Genomic DNA, 17,517 nt, shown 5'->3' on the forward strand with positions numbered 1-17,517 from the left:
TTTCCCAGACGGAGTCGCGGAAAAAAGTTAGTGAAGTGTACTCGTAAAGCGGATAAAAAAAGAAATTAAGAAAGCATGTACTTATTTGTTTAATTTAGGTAGGGTTTTATAAAAAAATAAAGACTGATACAGACAAATTTATTTATTTATTAATTACTAGCTGTTGCCCGCGGCTTCGCCCCGTTCCAGTTTTTTTTAATTTTTTTGACGCACAAACCTCCTGTCCTAACAATAACGAACACAACAAAACTTATTTGGTGTCGACGTTTGGTAGTTATGCGCGTACACACATTGAACAATCCATGTTTATTTAAGTATATAGATAGATTAAAAAAATGCTTAATAATTTATAAATTAATTAGTCAATTATTAAAAACATGTCTGTAACAAATTGTCACGAAATTATCCTAACTCAGCATGATGCCGGCATTACAGTCAACGCTGATATAGACCACGTCTTCGGTCATGATAGAAAAACAGCGAATCACTCTTAACTTAAACCACATAAACAAGATAAAAGATCTGATATCAGAAATCTTTGCATAATTGTGTACAAAAGTTATTGTTAACGTTATATCATAGAACGCTGTGTGTGACCTTCTGTGCACTTTGATTTATGCATTTTTTAAACGCCACAATATTAATAAATCCCATTATATTAGATTGACTGATGACATCGTCAGAGTTGCGGGCAACCGGTGGATGCAAGTGGCGAGTTGTCGTTCATTCTGGCGTTCTAAGGGGGAGGCCTTTGTTTAACAAGGTTTACTATCATTTGGCAAACAACGTTTCACAAACTATTCATTCATTCACAAATGTTTCACAAACTGTACCGTACTGTACTGTAACTGATAAATATACTAGGACCTAGGTGGTAGGACCTTGTGCAAGGTCCGCCCGGATTGCTACCACCATCTTGCTCGCTAATCCTGCGGTGAAGCAACAGTGCTTGCACTGTTGTGTTTCGGCGTGGAGAGTAAGACAGCCGGTGAAATTACTGGCACGTGAGGTATCCCATCTTAGGCCTCTAGGTTGGCAACGCGTCTGCAGTACCCCTGGTGTTGCAGATGTTTATGGGCGGTGGTGATCTCTTACCATCAGGAGACCCACTTGCTCGTTTGCCATCCAGTCGTATAAAAAAAAAAAAAAATTGTACATAGTGGGACAGACGGCATTTCTTACTACTTTAGGTGCGATAGTTTTTAACAATCGAACTTTTAGTTTATAAATGTTATGATTGTTTTTTTGGAGTCTTTTTGTATTTTTTATTTCAACTCCAAATTTTGTTACTTTTACGGGTATCCCGTGAAACCATATCGAAAATACAAACTGAGACATGGATGCACAGAAAAACCAGAAAAAGAGACCAGCGCTGGGAATCGAACCCAGGTCCTCAGCAATCCGTGCGTGCATAGGAAAAATTCGTGTCTAGATTCCTGTCCAGCGGTGGTGTAGGGGATTGCTGAGGACCTGGGTTCGATTCCCAGCGCTGGTCTCTTTTCCTGGTTTTTCTGTGCATCCATGTCTCAGTTTGTATTTTTTTTATAAATGTTACTTAAGTAAGTCTGGTAAGTACTACCGTAGCTACTTAGACTTAACTAATCACAAACGTGATGCAAATGTTAAAGCTGTCAAATGAATCTCTCTATACTAGCATCAACTAGACTCACAGATACCCTGAAACCCTCATAATTGGGTACAGGATGTGGTCAAAAAATGGTTCGCAAATTTTGAAACCACAACTCAAAAAGTTGCAAGACTTCCAATAGGGAATATTACTGCATTTTTCTGCCGTCAGAATGCAGCACTAGCACAAATGTCTGAAATGTCTTTGCGAGCTTTGCGGTGAAGGAAAACATCGTGAGGAAACCTGCACACACCTGCGAAGTGATTCAATGGTGCGTGCGAAGTTCCCAATACGCACTGGGCCCGCGTGGGAACTATGGCCCAAGCCTTGTTCTGAGAGGAGGCCTGTGCACAACAGTGGGACGTATATAGGCTGGGATGATGATGATGATGATGAAATGTCTTTTGTATGTCCGTAGGATGCCATAATATTCATATTATTTCAATTCTTTTTTTGGGAATATAGCTCTATCGTTACTATCAATGTAAATATCACATTGTTTTGTTACTAATATTGTTGTTTCTTTAAAAAAATATGGCTCTGTCCATTCGAGGACAATTTTGCCAGTGTCTAGTAGTTTTTGCCGTTGTACGGTAAAAAAATTCTAGTTAACGAAATATGAGAGGTAATGAATGAAAACCTTGGTGTACTGCCTTTTCGGCGAAATATTTTTCGCCAAATTTCACTTAGCAACCAACCTTTCGCCGAAGTTTCATTTGGCAAACCAATCCTTCGCATAACTTTGCTTCACATTTTTCTTATTTCGCAACATTTTTATATTGCAAAATTTTACTTCATCACACTTTTATGTGGCAAACAATTATGTAGCAAATAATTGGCTAAGGCAAATAACAAATAGTCAAATAACATTTAGCCAATTTTTACACATAAGGTAGGTATATCAGTCATGATATATAATAAAAAGAATAAAGTTAAATTATGTGGCGGTGAGCGAGCGAAGCGAGCGAGCAAGACGAGACTAGGCAGAAGCGACTTGGATAGGTTAGGTTCAGAAGGCTAAGGCGGGAGCGAAGCGTAGCGTAGCTTCCGCTTTAGCCTTCGATGTTAGGTTTTTTTTGTAACAGAACGGAAAAAAATCATTGGCTTGCTTGCTTGTTTGCTTGCTAAATGAAGGAATGCCAATCAACGCATTTGACGAAAACACAAATGGCATCTAAAAAAAATCCCAGGTAATAATTTGCATAATAATCATTTATCAAATCATTAGTTGGGAAATGATATCAGTGCGAAATGTTGAGTTGGGAAATGAAATTTCGCCTAAATAAAAATATGAGATAAATAGTTTGGGAGTTAATAATTTGCTAAATAATTTTCGCCAAATCATTAGTAAACCGAAAACCTTGTTACTAATAAATATGTCACGAACCGTCATGGCGACAAACTATAAAGAGAACTAGCGTTGTCATGGCCGTTTGTTTACGGTTTGTGCTAGTGTCGCCTCCTGCGCAGAGCTTTGCGTAATATTCCCTATTATATAATGTAAAAGCTTGTTTTTTTTTTTCAACTCTTCATAGACCTTGTACTACCTCCTTTGTCTTCTATGCCAGTAAAAAGGCGTTAGACCATCTTAAGTTCTAACAAATTGTTGTAAAGATTTAACAACTTCCTAACTATTGTTGTGCCAAAACCAAGGCAAGGGTAAACTTGTGTGTTGTTACGAGTTTTTTACAAGCAAGAGGTTTCTATGGTCTCATTAACTGATAATCTGAAAGTATCTGGTTTAGAACCGGGAGAAGGATCGATTACTCTATTATTTTAAACTAGAATGCTTTTTTTTAATATGTCTTTTACTGCACTCAGTCTAAAACTTTACCAATGTACTTATGCCAGCCAGTTAAATGTCTAAAAATTATCTCAAAATATCTGTAAATTTAATAGGTACTGGCCATTTTCTCTCAGTTTTGATTTTCTTCAAAAAACTGCGAAGCACAACTACTGACAAATAAAAATTACGTCATTTTTACACAGAAGTAGAACTTCTACTGTGGAAAAAATATTTTAATTAGTTAAAATAAGTTTTGTGGGGAAATATGGACTGACCCAAGACTAGCAGTGTACATGCCTGCCCCAACTATTGGTTAGTTTGAAAAAAAAAATGTCTATTGTTTTCTAATAAGTCTTTATGTTATGTAATTTTGTCAATATTGTTTGTTTACTTATTTTGTTGGGTAATAAATGTGACTTTCTTCAAGAAGACTTTATCTCCGTACGAAAGTATTTTTTATTTATTTTCGAATTTCAATGTTTTTTTTACTTCAGTAGCGTAATGTGGGTTAAACTATAGTGTGTATAGATTTTTAACGCTCTTTATGAGGGTTGTATTTTTTCTTTTTGTGGTACAGAACCCCAAAAAGACTGCACCAATGCAAAGATTTTTCAACCCTTCTGAAGGACATTTTTTTCTTCATTACTCATTACATTTTAATGTCACCGTATCTTCCGCGTATTTATCAAAACTACATTTATCCGGCATTAAAACTGAAGCGTGATGACTTTTTCTAACAACAAAAACATTTAAACTGCAGCCTTGGTCATGTAAATCGTCTTAAATTTTTTTTTACGGCAATTGAAAAAAAATCTAGTCCGAGGACACGTATTTTTACTGACTTCAAAAAAAGGAGCAAGTTCTAACACCTGCAATACGAGCAAAAAATCAAAACATAGATCGTACTTGTCAAACTGAACAACATTAGTTCAGCGACTTTTAAAAATAATTGAGTCTTTAAATTTACCCCTTTTATACAAATTAAATACTGCTCTCAATGTACGCCATCCTAGAATACAACTGACATCGCCTGTCACCCTACAAACAAGCATTTTGCTTTACATTGCTTCTTCGCATAAACTTTAAAGTGTAATAAAAATTAAAAAAACTAATTATTTTTAAAAGTCACTGAACTAATATTGTTCAGTTTGACGAGTATGTTCTATGTTTTAATTATTTGCTCATATTACAGGCCACATCCGTTATGTATATATATTTTTTACTTTTTTATGTATTTTCTTTTGTAAATCAAACAAAAAATTACCAATCCACGCAGTCCTCAGGTGCAACTATTTTCTTAATTTTTTGTTTGATTGAAAAAAAAATACGTGCCTGATATATTTTGATTATCTAATTGACGAACCAATTAGAATTTATTATTATTTATTAGGATAATTTTCGCTGAAATATTATTCCCAAATGTTTATTTTGCCCAACATTGCTGATCTAGCAGTGGCATTTGCCATCTTTAACGCAGATGATCATATCAATTACCAGGTAGGTACTAGAGATCAAAAACAATATAAAAGTTGTGTAAATAATTGCTTCTAGCCTATTATTATTTTGCCAAACTGTTTTATTTACCAACTCTCAATTTTCTCCGAAACCGAAATCTTAGTAATTTTTCTTATGGTTCTTAAGAATACAGTTGGTTAAGTTAGGTTAGGTTAGTTTTTGAAAGTTCGGGGAGCGACATGGTGAATGTCCGCGATCCCATGGCGCTCCCGTATGTGTTTCAGTGGGTATGCTAATTAAAGAGAGTCCCACATAACTTTCCACGGAAAGTAAGAATAAAGCATTTTTACATCGTAAAAAAAGGTCTATGAAAGTTTAGAAATAAAAATTGCTTCAGAGAAAATCGTGTGTTGGGAAATGAGACAGTTTGGCAAATGAAAGATTTGGGAATAGTATGTTTGTACCTAAATAAAAATAAAAATTGTTTATTTAGCAAAGGACACTTGTTACAGTTCATGCGACTTATCTATCAGACTCCAAACTAGGCTGAGCCTGTATCTTGGAAGCCTTCGAGTGTGTGTAAACTCTTTTTTGTACAAAAGAAAAAAAATCAAAATACAACCAACAAACTTGGAGATACTTGTACAAATAATAGTAATAATAGAACCAGCCTAGACCTTTATTGCGTCGTTCAAATGAAAATTTCTTCTCCAATTGATACTATTCGATTGTTATCTTCCTAAATCATGAAGGTCGTCTTGCCTAAGTTGAAATTAGCCCTTTTTGCATTACAAACGGCCCAGGCCACAATGGTCGGATATATTAGCTTTTTGCTTATAAATCCTTTTTTTTGAGACAATAGGCCTGGTGTGGCGTTATCAGGTGTAATCGGCGCCGTGAGAATAGTATAGACATGCCTTTATTTTTTTTATCGTTCTGACATTGAATTTTGAATTGTTTTTGATTCATGCTGTCATTTTTGTTTTTTTTTTGTTTTTGCAAGAGGGGGCAGACGAGTATTCATTTATTCATCCACCATTACCTTTCATATTTCGTTTACTAGAATGTATGGATGGATGTAGAGGAAGCGAGAGTTGTATGCCAGGATCGTAGCAAGTGGAAGGACGTAGTCTCTGCCTACCCCGTTGCGAAAGAGGCGTGATTTTATGTAGGTATGTATGTTCGTTTTCTAGAGTTTTAATGAACAATGGCAGAGCTACAACCCAAAATAAAATGGTAAAAAAAATGTTTGTCTTATGATTTTTTTCTTTTAACTTATTTGACTTTTTGCGAATCTTATTACGTACCTATGAATATTGATAATATTAAATATAATTAAAAGGTTATATTTAACATCCTGTTTGTTTTTGTTTCTGTTGGGTCAAATCTTGCAAGCTCATTTTGACCCACTTGCAGTGGTCTGACTGACTCGAAATTCGGTAACATAATAGAGTAGTAAGATAGTTTTAAATGCCGATTAAAGTTTGTGGAATATTTGTGGGTAGTTTGAGAAAAATCTCTTGCTCTGAGGATGAAGATTGAATTCGAAGCGCGTTAGCGTAGTGCGATGGTGATGGTTGGGTTTATGAGATTTGTGTGTGTGTTCTTACAATATGGAGGCGGACTGCATGAACACACATTTGTTGTATAGACGTAGGTCGCGTATAAATAAGGTCGCGGGTGAGCAAAAATTACTTATACCTTACAGTTCATGGACCTCCGAAAAGTATTGACTGATTCAATATATTATTTAAAATCTTATAAAAAGATTTCTTAAATCGCGTTGTTTGTGTCTTGAGTGGCTGAAATCTAGTACTTTAAATTTTGTTCTAGTACTGATGACTGATTGATATAAAATTTGCGTACCTAATCAGTGTAAAAAAAGCTTGCGTTGAAAACTTTTTTTAGAAGCACATTTTTGAATACTTACTATAAAAAAAAACAAATCTGACGTAGTATTCCTACAGACTTATCCACACTACGCTGCCGCAGTATTTCTATTCACATATAAGCTTATGTCAGACAATGCCTCCGTTCAGTAGTGCTATGTTACGCGCCGCAGCTCTGCTGACCCACATATAGCATTAACATACAAAATTAAATTAAGTGACATAAAAACCACCTTTTTAAAATTTGCGTCACCTAAATTTTGCGACTCCTATATTTCGCGTCACCTAAATTTGTATTAATAAAACGTAACGCCGTCGAAAAACAAATGCACATCGAACTTTATGGTTTAAATTCGATTTAACCATGTGCAATGAAATTGGATGTGATAGTTGTTTTGAGTTAAGTTTTTGATGTGTGACGTTTATAGTGTTGAGTGATGCTATCACGGATTGTGTGTGTGTGAAAATGCGGGTGCTGACTATTATTGTGTGCTTGTATGCGCAGGCATTTGGATCTAGAGTTATACTTGTGGAAAATGCACCTAGTAAGTATTTGTCTATATGCTAGAGAAAAATATTGGACAAGCTATTTTTAGGTTTCCGTACCTTAAAAGGAAAAAACGGAACCCTTAGAGGATCCCTTTTTGTCCGTCTGTCTGTCTGTCAGGACCCTTTTTCTCGGGAACGCGTGGAGGTAGCAAGCTGAAATTTATATCAAATACTGAGGTCTATTGTCTCTTGGAGCTGTGAAAAAATCAAACTTCTTAGCCAACGCAATCAAAAGATGCAGCCGTTTATGCTTGCCCGGGTTTTTTTCTTATTTTGTTAAATTTAAATATGAGTATTATGATAATTTTGGTACGCGGACCGGGAAACGAGCTGTCGGTAGGCCTCCAAATAGCGACGACCTGGAAGATCGCGGGATAGCGTTGGATGCGGAAAGCACAAGACCGGTCGGAGTGGAGAGTCTTGGGGGAGGCCTATGTCCAGCAGTGGACGTCTTTCGTCTGACATGATGATGATGATGATTATGATCATTTTAATATTTTGCATGCTATTTAAGGCTGAATAAGGAACACTTATATTTTGCGACAACACCTCTAAACCAACCTATTATTAAAAAAATATATAGAAACTTTTTTGTTTGTGCTGTTGACACCTGATTACTTTGATCTTAGACGAAAATTTTACTTTACGCACTAGAGCATAAATAGTCATTTTATGTCGCCTAAATCCATCACAAAAACACGAACTTTACGAGCATGAAAAGTGAAATAATAGATTGTACAACAAGAGCATAAAATGAGTCACTTTACCCAAGGCGTTCATATAGCCACCCGAGCCGGTACGGCGAGGGTGGATAGACACGTAGAGGGGAAAATGGGTTTAATGCTCGAGTCTTACACTCTGCTTTTCACTTCGATTGCGAGGAAATTAAATAGCAACAGTAGTATTAAATAGCAATTTTTCACCGACTAGGTAACCTTTTATTTTTCATGCATTGCTAATATAATTATAAATATTTAGTTTCATTAATTTATTTTGATTTATTTGATTGATTTTTAGTTTTTAAAATACATTGAAACTTTTTTGTTAGTGGCTGTTTAGGCCTGATTGCATTGGTCTTAGACGAAGATTTTTCTTTATGCACTAGAGCATAAAAATTCATTTTATGTCGCCTAGATCCAGCATAAACACGAATTTTACGAGGATGAGAAGTGAAAATGGTATTTTATAACGATGACTACACCTTCAGTCCTTCAGTTTTAAAAGACTGATTAAATAACTAATCGAATCTCAGAAAAAAACAACAACATAATTGACAAAAAACAACTCAATCATTATCATCGAATGAAAACATGATTATGATCGGATAATTGAATTGTAGATCCGTTTTTGATAAAAAAGTTGACCTAGTGTTAATGATGTAAGCGGAAAACACCTCGTCATCATTATACACCTATGTATACAGTATACAACACAATCATTCACGTAACATTTGAAATTTACCATATACTTTTTGTAAAGGAATAGATCGTAAGGAAACCTGTATGCAGCCGTGAAGGAGTTGAATGATACCGTGAACTGCTTCAACTTTGCCCTCTGGCCCCAACATTGCCTGATTCATTTTGGAGTCAATAACTAGCACCCTTCTAGGTTCTTAAACTTTTATCCCCCCGTAATAATTATTCCCGTGTAGATAAAATTTTAAAACCTATAAGAGTGCTAAGTTATCGGCTCTAAATGGAATCAGGCAATGTAGGGGCCAGAAGGCAAAGTTGAAGCAGTTTACGGTACATAAAGTTAATTCAGAATAAGTTTCTGTTGAAAAAAAAAAACATTTTTACAAGCTTTTATGCATTGCACTTTTCAATCAATCAATTTTTAAACATGTTCCTATCAAATGAATATACAGGGTGATTCCGGGGTCATGAGCAGGAGTTAAAAAACATCTAATCAAGAGATAATTGATCACTAACTATCCGAAATGTATGGAATAGCAGTTTTTTTTTGCCATTTCGTGGCTGGTCCCATAGTAAAAGTTGCTCAGTGTGCCAAATAAGTGGTCTATTAATTTTTAAACAAGTTCCTATCAAATGAATATGTCGCTAAAGTCGAACTTTCAAGTTGACAAATATGTCTATTGGCATTATTGTTTTATGACATGCAGGTGGTAGGACCTTGTGCAAGGTCCGCCCGGATTGCTACCACCATCTTGCTCGCTAATCCTGCCGTGAAGCAGCAGTGCTTGCACTGTTGTGTTTCGGCGTGGAGAGTAAGACAGCCGGTGAAATTACTGGCACTTGAGGTATCCCATCTTAGGCCTCTAGGTTGGCAACGCATCTGCAATCCCCCTGGTGTTGCAGGTGTCTATGGGCGGTGGTGATCTCTTACCATCAGGAGACCCACTTGCTCGTTTTCCATTTAGTCAAATAAAAATAAAAAATAAAAACGATTATCAACCTTAGGGTGGTAGACCATATATTTGGCGGATGGTACCTACGAGCTTTTTTAAAAGTAGTGATGATATATTCTAAGTCAAAGTCAAAGTAAAAATATCTTTATTCAATTCAGGCTATAACAAGCAGCTATGAATGTCAAAAAATCTAAAACCTCTGTTGAGTAGAGTACGGCAAAGAACTCAACGAGGTATATTTTTTAAACTGATCTAGGTACAATGTTATTTAATGATATCTATACAACAAAAGTATCTAAAACAACAAACAACTAAATTTTTATTGAACTGAAACAATTACTTTGCTCAATCGCGGCCTTATGATAGCTACGTTTATGCAAGAAATGTGTGTTCAGGCAGTTCCTGCACCTCCACACTGTAAGAACGTTTCTTTGCCTTTTCCCAACTCACGTTTCTCAAATGTTTCATATGCCAACTCAGGATTTTCTCTGACTCTATATTTTTTCCTACTTAAAAGTCCTCGAGTGGCGACCACGAACCGGAAGACGAAGCGTTGGCAGGCCTCCCACCAAGTGGACTGACGACATCGTGAGAGTTGTGGGAAACCGGTGGATGCAAGGGGCGAGTTGTCGTTCATTGTGGCGTTTTAAGGGGGAGGCCTTTGTTCTTCCGGCTGATGATGATGATGATATTTCCTTCGGAACTTTCAGAAAACAAACCTAACCTACTGTGCTCTATAAAACATGAAAAAATACAACCGAATTGATAACCTCCTCCTTTTTTTAAAGTCGGTTAAAAATAAGAAAATACACTGATTAGAAAAATGTTTGGATTCGGAGAAAATTGAGAGTTGCTAATTGAAACTGTTGGCAAATAAAACATTTGGCAAACAATAATTCTGCGTAAAAGCAGAACCCGTGTAAGAACACATAAACCTCATAAACCCATTTATCACAACCACCACACTACACTGATGTGATTCAAACTCAACGGCTGTGTTGCTCTGAAGATGAGCTGTGGTAGAGTTCCAAACGCGTCAATACAGTGGGATTGTAGTGATAATTGGGTTTGTGTGATTTTTGTGTGTTCTTACAATGCGAAGGTGGAGGATCTGCATGAACACACATTTGTTGCATAGAATATCATCATCATCATCATCTCAGCCGCAGGACGTCCACTGTTGGACATAGGCCTCCCCCACAACCCTCCAGTTGCTTCGGTTGGCAGCGGCCTGCATCTACCGTGAACCCGCAGCTTTAACCAGGTCATCCGTCCATCTTGTTGGTGGACGTCCTACGCTGCGCTTGCCGATCTGCATAGAATATAGCTATCACAAATTCGCGGATGAGCAAATTAATTGTTTATAGTTAATTGATATCTACGGACCTCCGCAAAGTAACGCCTGATTCAATAAATTATTTAATATATGTGTGTTTGTCTAGCTTGCTTCCGCCGAGTGCTGGCCGGTCGCCGGGCTTTGCGCAGCCACGTGCGCCGGGTGGTGCACTGCGAGAGGCTGGAGGACTGCCGGCGGGAGTGCGCCGAGGAGAGGAGGTTCCACTGCGAGAGCTTCAACTATAGGTCAGTGGCCTTTGTCACTAGTTCCTAGTAACTAGTTCCAAATCGTTAGTTCCCCGTCAACAGTTTCTGGTCACTAGTTTCTAGTCACTAGTTCCTAGTGGCAAGTTAGTCTTTAGTTGCTTGTTCCTAGTTCATAGTTGATAGTTCCTAGTCACTAGCTCCTAGGGGCAAGTTACTAGTTCTTAGTTGCTCATTCCTAGGCTACTTCATAGTCGCTAGTCCATAGTGGCAAATTCCTAGTTCATATAATCGCTAGCTCCTAGTAGCATGATCCTGGTTTTTGCCTGGTTTTGGCCTAGTGATTTAAGTAGCCGTGGTTTTCTTTTATTTATTTTGTTCATTGTTGTGTGCATTGTTTTTTTTTTGTAATAAGAGTAGCTTAGAAAGCGAACTAAAACCGAACACGGATTATCTGTCGCTGCGTCGCTTAATACTAAACTGCATCTATATGTATAAGTACCTATTACTCGTAATTATGCCATAAGAAAAGCTAGAAATACCTTACATTATGATTTTTCCTGTTGGTAAAAATAAAGATTTTTGTTTTTTTTTTAGGGATTTTCACAAACGTTGTGATACCTTTATATTTGGTGGCCTAGTGGTTTTTCCTATAGCTATGGTGTCTCAACTCAAGCAGAAGATCTTTGGTTCAAATCTATCCTCACACCTCTGAGCTTTTAACCCCCAACACAAAAAGCCCTCTTTTGTGGACCGATTTGAATGCGGTTTTTTATTTAAAAGCAGGTTTTCTAGCGATGGTCCCCACTTTTTGTTGGTTAGGTTATATATTCACTGGAACTCACCGCCCTCTACTTGAGAGGCCACAGCTCAAACTACTACGCTACCACGAATTTGCATTTAGCTCGTTTTAGATTTAATTTTGATTTGATAATCTGTTTGCATGTAATAAAATGTGATGTATGGGTGAGGACACTGAACTACTTTGTTTTAAGTTTTAACATAACGTAGCTTCCGGTATGAAAAATGTCAGGTTTCAGATAGTTTGTTGAACTGTCTGGTGAATATTTTTGTCTGTAGTACCCAATGAAACTAATAATGTCGGTCCATATTTTTTTAAGTCAAAATACATATAAAAATAGGTTTTTTTTATACAGTAACTTAATTGTTTTTACAGACTAGCCGTTGCCAGCGACTTCGTCCGCGCAAAATTCGTTTTTCGATATCCCGCGGGAGCTATGCAAATTTACGGAATAAAACTTCCCTATGTCCTTCTCCGGGATTCAAACTATCTGTATACCGAATTTCATCTAAATCGGTCCAGTAATTTAGCCGTGATGAAGTAACAAACAAACACATAAACAAACCAACAAACAAAACCCACTAATATTAAGTATAAATGCCAAAGTTTTTAAGTCCGGAGTTAATAATAAAGAAAAAGATTAAGCCTGTTTCTCATTTACAGAATTAATTGACCCGTGTCACCTACACCAGGCCAGGCCTGTAATATTTTTAAACGACTTAAAAAAAAATTCTACAAGTCTGAAGTCGGTTCCTCAGCACGAGCCAGCAGGAGTGATTTAAGCCCAATATATAGTTATAGTATGTAGGTGAGGTAGATGACTATAAGTCCACTCTTGGTGGCTCGTGTTGAGGCACCGACTTCAGACTGGTAGAAAATTATTTTCATGGTTTTTTTTAGTAGGTTTAATTTTTTGTTATAATTTTTTTGTTTTCTCTCTTCTTTTCCCTTGAATAATTAACTACAATTTAGGGGTTATTTTGTAACGCAATGTAAACCTCGACTAAGGGCATAACATAAGGAACTAACCATTACTCAAACATTCTAATGGCATTTAACAAATATAGAAATAATTCTGTGAACAATCTGAACTTGTATAGAGATCCGAAATGTACGTAATATTCCCACAAAGCGTTCTCATCATTGTAGGCTTGGAGGCTGCGGCCTTAATTCTTATAATTTTTAATAGCTATGAAATTGTACGTGTTAACTCAATGTTAATTGATAGCTCTGGTTTAAGAACTAGGAAGTACCATAAACATGTTGATAAGCCAAAGGCTACTAGAAACACAGGGAAGCTTAAAGTTCCATCTTACAGACTGGCTAAAACCAAAAAGTCGTTTCTGGGAAATTGCATACGTTTTTATAATAAAATTCCAAAAAATATTACAAATGAAACGGATACAAAATTCAGATCTATATTGTCAAAAAGACATTAATATCTAAGGCGTAGATTATATCATGGACAGGGATATTTGGAAATAATTCCGATCCGCATTAGCGATCCCTTCAAATAGCGAACCTACTGTGTTAAAAATAAAGTTGTGTTGTGTTAAATACTTGTGATGTAGGTATCTGTTTCAAAAAAATATATCTCGTTGAGTTTCTTGCCGGATTCTTCTCAACAGAGGTTTTTCCGAACCGGTGGTAGATTTTTTTTGACATTCATAAGTGCTTGTTATAGCCTAAATTGAATAAAGTTATTTTGACTTTGACTTTGACATGCCCTAGTGCAGGTAGGGAAGGGACTGGTTAGATCAATTTCCCAGAATCGTGATTTCGTGATGTTTGGCTTGACTGTAAGTGTTAATTATGAGATTAAATAAATAAATAAAATAAAATAAATAAATTTCTTAATACCAAAATTACCATTCGCATTTTTTCCCACTATGGTTTTTTTAGTTAAGCTTATTTTCACAGTAGCGTTTTTTCCCAAGTTAAATTGACACAGAAACAGTGCTATTTCTGTGTGCTTTTGGCTTTTCGCGCCGGTGCATATAAACCTACCTATGTCGATTAAAATTGGGGAAAACGCGATTGTGAAAATAAGCTTCAGGGTAATTATTTGAGGTGTAAGATAAATGTTACAGAAATAAAAACACACATTTTGATGTGGTCTGTTTTATTTTGAACATAAGGATATGTACCGATAAGATGCTTTATATTATAAGAGATCGATAAAGTTTATTTTGGTTAAAAAAAGCAAAAATCCAATTTTAACAGTAACGAAAATGAGCATCGAGACCACGAAAAAGAACATTTTGTTTATTTTAAAATCTTATAATTGTACTATTTGAATGAAAATCCGATCATAATGAGAAAACGAATAAGCATTATTTAATTAATCAGGTATCAACAGAAATAGACAATCGATATCTATATAAAAAAAATTTAAACTTGACCACGAAAATGACGACTTCAAATTGTCATTTTTGTAACCTTTTAAATACTATCTAGAAATTACTTAATTAAAGTAAGATTAATAACTTGAACTCACAAACCAAAACAGTTTTCAATACCTTCCCCCCGTGCAGGTCTACGGTAAACCAGAACGAAATTATGTTACAACAAAATGCTCTTCTAAATGACGAAGTTTTCTTTTAATATTTAGATATATACATTTCACACGTAAATTCAGGGCAAAATAATTCTTGAACCTCTCGCCAGTTAACAAAATTGGCGACGCACTGGTCATAATTCCTATAACCACACCTGGAGCAAATGTTGTTGACGGTCAACCATTCTTCATTTAAATCAATTAAATCAATAACGGCATAAACGATTACACTGTAAAAAGCAGAAAATTCTATAAAAAGTGTTCTGTATTTTTTCTACTTGTAGGGAAAATCATCTTTTTCGTGGTCTTTAATCGGTTTCGTGGCCCATAGGACCACGAAAATGATGACCACGAAATTGAAAAGCTCTTACTTTCGCGGCTCTGCAGTAAATATCCTATAGATTTGAAGCAAATGAAATCAATATTGAATAACTTAACTGCAAATGGCACAGCACCAGTAAAACATTATATTTATTTACCCAATAATTACCAAGTCGCAACCGTAACGAAAATGACGCTCGATCTTTGACGCAAATCAAACTGAACCTTTATTACATTAATTATAGATAAATAATTATGACTTGCGATAAACATTATACGTTATATTGACGCAGTCTTATTTTCAAAGTTGCTTATAGTTAAAAAAGGATTTACAGGAGGTTTGACCTCTTTTTTTTGTTTAAAATATACTTAATAAGTGTGGCTACGAAAATGATGGTGTATTTTGGAACAACGGGAAATGTAGAAAAAAATAGTCTTATCAATGTCCTAATTTTTTTATGTTTGCATGCATGGTATATCATATTATGAACATTCAATCCATGTTTTAAACAGCAAGTTTTTCTATACCTTGTATTTTTTACAATACTACAAAGTAATCAGGGATAATCCGAACCTGACCACGTAACTGACTTTTGTGCAGAAAATTTAAGTTATTGTGGAAAAAAGATAAAATAGAATAAAATGTATTTACCGCAAGTTTCAGTGATAATATCCTAAGCAACTTAAAAACAATAAACGATATATTTCTAATTTTATAACTGAAAATTTGAGTCTGAACACTATTGAACCTCTCGAAATAATAACCCTTCAGTAAAAAACTATAGTGGGAAAAATGCGAATGGTAATTTTGCTGCAACGAAATAATGTTTCTGGAAAATTTATCTAACCGAGCGATATCGTTCCGTTTGTTTTGTCTGTATAAAATGTTGTGTATTCAAATTCAAATTCAAAATTCAAATCATTTATTCAGTAAAAAGGCCGCAATGGGCACTTGTACACGTCATTTTTTAAACTACCAGCGCTTTCGGAAAGACCATCATTGCCAAGAAGAATGCGCCGCAAGAAATTTGGCAGAAAGTAATTTTTTCATAATATAATTACAAATAAAATACTTAAAAACTACATTAAAATACCATTACGTGCAATTCCGAGCTTTCGATTATTTACCTTTAGTCAGTCCTGGATTTGTCAATAGGCCGCGGCCTAGGGGCGGCAGATTTCAACGAGAAAATTATTTTAGAAAGTTACATAGGGCGGCGGATATAAAGTGGCCTACACTCCTAAAAAACATAAATCCGCCACTGCCTATAGTATTAGGTATCGTTGCCCTAGTATCATGCGCATACGCATATAGTAGCCACTTGTGCGCAGCGATCGGATGCGGCCCTTCTCTCACGGCGCGCAGGCAACTAGGTTACCTGCTACCAGTTGCTAGGGTTGCTGCTGCGGTATATTCAAATAATAGGTCTTTGGAGACTCCAAAGATGGTTATCCACCAGCGAAACTCAAGGATCCATGGGAGGGGTCAGGGGGGTAGGTCCCTCTGGGCCCTAGGCTGGGTCTAGCTAGGACAATAGTAGATATTTATTGGATCAGGCGTTTGCTTTGCTCACCCGCGACGTCTCTGCAACATGTGCTCATGCGATGAGGGCTATCGCGTATGGATTTGCCGCTAGAGGCGCTAGTGTACCGTGAGCTCTCCGAAATGTCAAATTTCATAGTTTTTGGGTGAGCTACGCGGGTTTATTTATAATTAGAATAATTTTGTGAATATTTTGCATTACCTGAAATTGATTATGGCAATTATGCGTTACGGGGCAATGAATGTCTGTGTTATGAAACAGTTTTGTCTTTCGGAAACTTTTGTCCTCCCTTTTTTCCCAACAAAACGGGACTGCGCAACACTGTGGTTGCTCGATATTTTTATGGTACGGTTAGGTGTATTAAATATAATTTTAATCTAAACTTTGTTTACACGCCCGTAATAACAGACTTTGAAAGCCACACTTAAAAACCTCACGCAACAGTGGCGCCATCTAGAAAGACAAAAAACGATAGCCCTCATTCCTCCACATCCACACTTTAAGAACACACACAAATTTTGATCACTTCCACCACACTACGCTCACGTAGTTACGATTTAGGATTAATGGCGTTGGTAATTTGAATAATTTGGAGTTAAAGTTTCGTTTGTAACATTACACTTTACATATGTATTTGATTATTTTAAAAATATGTTTTTTAAATAATCGTCCAGTACAATTTGTATGAAAAGTTAAATGTCCCATTGTAAATTTCGAACATTAAATATCGTTTTTTTTAATCAGTTTTAAGGTCTCGATTCAGTGGTCTGTTTTATTACCTTCTTATAGTCTCAAGCAATCATTTTCTACATGTTTTTCATATGATTGTCTAAGAAAAATATTTAAAAATTAAAAATTTAAGTTTGTCCTACAAAAAGTTCCTATTTTGATTCCAGTTTTTGTTACCGCATTTTCGTCCTTAAAAGGTATTTCTACAACATTTAGTAGATTCTTCATAGGAAGCTGGCAACACTAGCATCATTTGGCCATCTTTAATTAGTAACCGTCACATTTCAAAAATCGAAATGCTGGTTGAAACAAGTGCGTGGTTGGTCATAACTGAAATAAAAGTCCACTTTT

General features: G+C 36.0%; 1 protein-coding gene across 1 annotated transcript in view; it reads left to right on the forward strand.

The window, feature by feature from the left end:
- Positions 1–17,517, forward strand: part of LOC141443276 (uncharacterized) — a 57,178-nt gene that overhangs the window by 11,201 nt on the left and 28,460 nt on the right. The window contains exon 4 of the mRNA XM_074108485.1: positions 11,117–11,255. Within this exon, the coding sequence (XP_073964586.1) occupies positions 11,117–11,255 (139 nt within the window). The remainder of the gene's footprint in view (positions 1–11,116; positions 11,256–17,517) is intronic.

This window comes from Choristoneura fumiferana, chromosome 27, assembly GCF_025370935.1.
Source record: "Choristoneura fumiferana chromosome 27, NRCan_CFum_1, whole genome shotgun sequence".
NCBI lineage: Eukaryota > Metazoa > Arthropoda > Insecta > Lepidoptera > Tortricidae > Choristoneura > Choristoneura fumiferana.